This window comes from Gossypium arboreum, chromosome 11, assembly GCF_025698485.1.
Source record: "Gossypium arboreum isolate Shixiya-1 chromosome 11, ASM2569848v2, whole genome shotgun sequence".
Taxonomy (NCBI): domain Eukaryota; kingdom Viridiplantae; phylum Streptophyta; class Magnoliopsida; order Malvales; family Malvaceae; genus Gossypium; species Gossypium arboreum.
Genome location: NC_069080.1, coordinates 43,949,281 through 43,954,461, shown reverse-complemented (window position 1 = coordinate 43,954,461; position 5,181 = coordinate 43,949,281). Strand labels below are relative to the sequence as shown.

Below are 5,181 nucleotides of genomic sequence, written 5' to 3'. Positions count from 1 at the left end.
CTTTAACTTAGAATTTAATCATACTATCAGCAAGATTTATGATTCGTTTAATTTTTTAATTTAACTTGAATAAATAAATTCGACTTGAATTGAATTGGATCTCATTTTACAAGACTCATTTTGAAAAAAAATTCAAATTGAATTAGAATGATAAAATATGACTCCTCAATTTGACTAACTCAAAAACTTTTCATTAGATTTGATCGAATATTTTTCACTCGAAGTGGATAATCTCATTGCAAGTGTACTTACATAATTTCATAATTTTATTTTAATTTAAAAATAATTGAATAGAATGATTTGCTTTAAGTACAAAATTTTAAAAAGTATATATATAAATGTTTTTATTTAAAAGTATGGTTGAATTTTCAAAATTTATTTGAGTAATGAATTAATCATTAGAAAAATAAAAATAAATGTATTGCTTAACATTATTCAAAATAAAAAATGAAGCCAACAATCAAAGTCCATATCTAAAACAAATGAAACATTGAGGGCAATCATGAAATGTTCAAAATCAGCTCTACCCTCCGTAACCAAACAAATTTAAAAATATAAAAAAAAAAAAACATAATAAAATCACACTTCTCGTCTTCTTCACTTACTCACCTCACTCTCCCCTCCCCTTGACCCCCCCCCCCCTCCATCTTTCCCTCCCAATTCTATTTCAGGGAGAAAAGAAAAAGAAAATCTTTTATAAGATAGAGCTAAAATGAAGTTTCTCCTCCTCCTCCTACTGTTTCTTCTCCTCCGCATTTCCCATTCCTCCGCCGCACGAGCCGTCTCGGAGTTTCGCGCGCTTCTTGATGCTAAATCCTCCATTACCGATGACCCTCAATCTTATCTATCCAACTGGAATGAAAGTACATCGCTTTGCTCTTTTACCGGTGTCACGTGCGACCATACCGGTCATCACGTGACATCCATCGACCTCACTAACTTCAACTTGTCCGGAACTCTTTCCCCGTCCTTTTCCTACCTCCGTTTTCTCCGAAACTTCTCCGTCGCAGCCAACCAGCTTTCCGGTCCAATCCCGACCGAACTCGCCGCCCTTTCTGCTCTCCGTTATCTCAACCTCTCCAACAATGTTTTCGGCGGTTCTTTCCCTTCCCAACTTTCCCAACTCAAAAACCTCCGAGTAATCGATTTATATAATAACAACATGACTGGGGACTTGCCGGTTTCCGTCACTGAGCTTCCCAAGTTACGCCACCTGCATTTGGGAGGAAACTTTTTCAGCGGTCAGATCCCGTCAAGTTACGGCCGTTGGGAGCACCTTGAATATCTAGCCGTTTCAGGTAACGAACTTAGCGGTAAAATCCCACCCGAAATTGGTAACTTGACAATGTTACAGCAGTTGTACATTGGCTATTACAATAGTTTTGAAGGTGGTTTGCCCCCTGAAATGGGGAACTTATCAGAACTCGTTCGGTTCGACGCCGCTAACTGCATGTTATCCGGCGAAATACCACCAGAGATCGGCAAGTTACAGAAGCTCGACACTTTGTTTCTCCAAGTCAATGCACTCTCTGGTTCGTTAACTCCCGAGCTGGGAACCTTAAAAAGCTTGAAATCAATGGATTTATCGAACAATATGCTGACTGGAGAGATTCCACAGAGTTTCTCTGAACTCAAAAACTTGACTCTTCTGAATCTTTTCAGAAACAAACTTCACGGGCAGATTCCAGAGTTTATCGGTGAGTTGCCTGACTTGCAGGTTTTACAGTTATGGGAAAATAACTTCACAGGAAGCATTCCTCAGACGTTGGGAAGTAATAGAAAGCTTCAGCTCCTAGACCTTTCGTCAAATAAGCTAACGGGGAATTTGCCGCCGGATATGTGTTCCGGCAACACGTTGCAGACTTTGATTGCTTTGGGGAATTTCTTGTTTGGTCCAATTCCAGAAGCGTTGGGGAAATGCGAGTCGCTCAATCGGATTCGAATGGGGGAAAATTTTCTCAACGGATCAATTCCAAAAGGGCTATTCGAATTACCAAACCTTACTCAAGTTGAATTGCAAAACAACTACTTAACCGGGGAGTTCTTGGTTACCGATTCTCCCATTTCGGTGAATCTTGGTCAAATTAGTTTATCGAACAATCAGCTTTCAGGGGCTTTACCGGCCAGTATCGGTAACTTTTCAGGTGTTCAGAAGCTTCTTCTTGACGGAAACAAGTTTTCGGGTCGAATCCCAGCTGAGATTGGGAAGTTACAACAACTTTCGAAGATGGATTTCAGCCATAACAAGCTTTCAGGTCCGGTGGCTCCTGAAATTAGCAAATGCAAGCTATTAACATTTGTTGATCTTAGTCGAAACGAGCTCTCGGGTGAGATTCCAACTGAGATTACAGGTCTGAGGATACTAAACTACCTCAATCTGTCAAGAAATCATCTTATTGGTACCCTTCCTTCATCAATAGCTACAATGCAAAGTTTAACTTCAGTTGATTTCTCATACAACAATCTCTCTGGTTTGGTTCCGGGCACTGGTCAGTTTAGTTACTTTAACTACACCTCATTCTTGGGGAATCCTCAACTTTGCGGCCCGTATTTAAGGCCATGCAAGGATGGGGCTAATGGAACTGATCAAACTCATGTTAAAGGTGGACTGTCTGCTTCCTTGAAGCTTTTGCTTGTTATTGGCTTGCTTGTCTGCTCCATCTTGTTTGCAGTCGCAGCTATAATCAAAGCAAGGTCCTTGAAAAAGGCGAGAAAGTCTCGAGCTTGGAAGTTAACTGCTTTTCAGCGCTTGGATTTCACTTGTGATGATGTGTTGGACTGTTTGAAGGAGGATAATATCATCGGAAAAGGAGGTGCTGGGATTGTGTACAAGGGACTTATGCCTAATGGTGATCAGGTTGCGGTGAAAAGGTTACCAGCAATGAGCCGAGGGTCTTCTCATGATCATGGATTCAATGCTGAGATACAGACACTGGGGAGGATTAGGCACAGGCACATCGTGAGACTGTTGGGCTTTTGCTCAAACCATGAGACAAATCTTTTGTTGTATGAATATATGCCTAATGGAAGTTTAGGAGAGGTTCTTCATGGCAAGAAAGGGGGTCATTTGCACTGGGATACGAGGTATAAGATCGCGGTTGAGGCTGCTAAGGGGCTATGCTACCTTCATCATGATTGTTCCCCGTTGATACTCCATCGAGACGTGAAATCAAACAACATCCTCCTTGACTCTGATTATGAAGCACATGTTGCTGATTTTGGCCTTGCTAAATTTCTACAAGATTCGGGCACATCCGAATGTATGTCTGCCATAGCTGGTTCATATGGATACATCGCTCCAGGTATAGTCAAACTCCATAATTAATGAATGTTGATTTTTGCTGTCTCTGTCACTGGTAGTTTTTATTTTCCAGGTCTATTTTGTTTTTATTTATATATTAAGAAAAATGAATTCAAATAACTTGATATTTTTGGAGAAAACAATTTGACATTTGTTCGAATTTGGGTTAGGGTCATTCATTAATACCTACCAATAATTTCCTATGTACTTTGTTTTGACTTTGGGGTTCATGTTAGCATGATTTGTGCTCTGAAAATTGTCTTTTGGGGGAGTTAATAATTTGTTCATTTCAATCAATATTAGCAAGTTTGAATGTACATAAATCTTATTTAAATTTGACCACCTAATTAATTCAACTATGTACCTATTTGAAATGATCCGTTCTCCCTGTAATTTGACTGAGAATTTCATTATCCTGTTTCTGCAGAATATGCGTACACGCTGAAGGTGGATGAGAAGAGTGATGTGTATAGCTTTGGTGTAGTCCTCTTAGAACTTGTCAGTGGTAGAAAACCAGTGGGTGAATTTGGTGATGGTGTGGACATTGTTCAATGGGTTCAAAAAACAACCAATTCAAACAAGGAAGGGGTTCTCAAAATCCTTGACCCTAGACTGTCTTCGGTTCCCCTCCACGAGGTAATGCATGTATTCTACGTTGCGATGCTCTGCGTCGAAGAACAAGCTGTAGAGAGGCCAACAATGAGGGAAGTGGTTCAAATTCTAACAGAGGTTCCTAAACCACCCAACTCAAAGCAGCAGCAGGGAGACTCCACAATCACTGCTGAGTCCTCACCAATATCACAACCCACAATTCTAGAGTCTCCTAGAGATGCAACAACAAAGGAACCAAAAGACCAACACACTCCACCACCTGATCTTCTTAGCATTTAAAGTGGTTTTTTTTTTTTTTTTGAGGGATTGGCTTGTGCTCTAAATTTCATGAATTGTGGCAGTTATTACTACTGTGTTCTTTTTCTTTGGGAGGGGGTTTGCTCTAGCTTTAAGGTGATTAAAACGTCTGAAGTTTTTTAATTTTTTTCTTTTATATTTTGTACAGTAGCATTGGTGGCGGTATTTTGTTATAAAAAAAAAACCTTTTGTACTCATGATCGTACTGGCTTCATCCTTATTCTGCCACTGCTACGCTATTGTTGCATGCATGGCACCAGTGACTGTTGAAAGCCCTGCAAAGCTAAAAAGGCTTATCAAAATCAATAATGGTAATAATGGCCTGGAAAAATAGGAATGGATGGGTGGTAGGCACATAAACAAACACAAGGATCGGGTCTCAATTACCGAGACACAGACCATGGCCGATGGAGAGGGAAATGTCGATGGCATTCTGAACTGAGACTGGGGGCATCTGGCAATTCAGGGTCCTTGGAACAACATGTGAAATGAATGATGAAGCCAAGGAAAGGGATCGTTTCCTTCCAGAACACCAATTACTGGTAGATGCTTTTACTCAAGCTTTGGTCTCTGTTTTTGGCAGCAATGGCAAATAATGCTGGCTTTCTAGTTGGCCCCCTTTGACGCCTTTGCCACATGCCATGCAACTTTCAATGTCATCCAAACATTAACATATGGAAAAATTGGATTCATAAGTTTAATTTGCATTACTACTTGTTGGTTTGCTATTTTTTTTCTTAATTTGTTTCTGAAGATAGTATATCGAGGAATAAAAATATAAGCTTTGTTTGATAAATTTTCGAAAATTAAATAATTAAATAATAATATTTTGAATGATTTATATATTTTTAAACACATTTTATAATTTATAATACAAATCACTTGATAGAGTCTTTTTCTATGAAAATGATGAAAATAATAACTAGATAAATAGCTAATTATCATTTAATGAAAACTATTTTTAATTTATT

General features: G+C 39.0%; 1 protein-coding gene across 1 annotated transcript; it reads left to right on the top strand.

Moving 5' to 3' along the window:
• Positions 1 to 507: 507 nt before the first annotated feature.
• On the top strand, positions 508 to 4,905 carry LOC108458096 (leucine-rich repeat receptor-like serine/threonine-protein kinase BAM1). The gene is made up of 2 exons (XM_017757345.2): positions 508 to 3,302; positions 3,729 to 4,905. Exons 1-2 carry the CDS (start codon positions 713 to 715, stop codon positions 4,190 to 4,192), a joined length of 3,054 nt encoding a protein of 1,017 aa, XP_017612834.1. The 5' UTR covers positions 508 to 712; the 3' UTR covers positions 4,193 to 4,905.
• Positions 4,906 to 5,181: the final 276 nt, after the last annotated feature.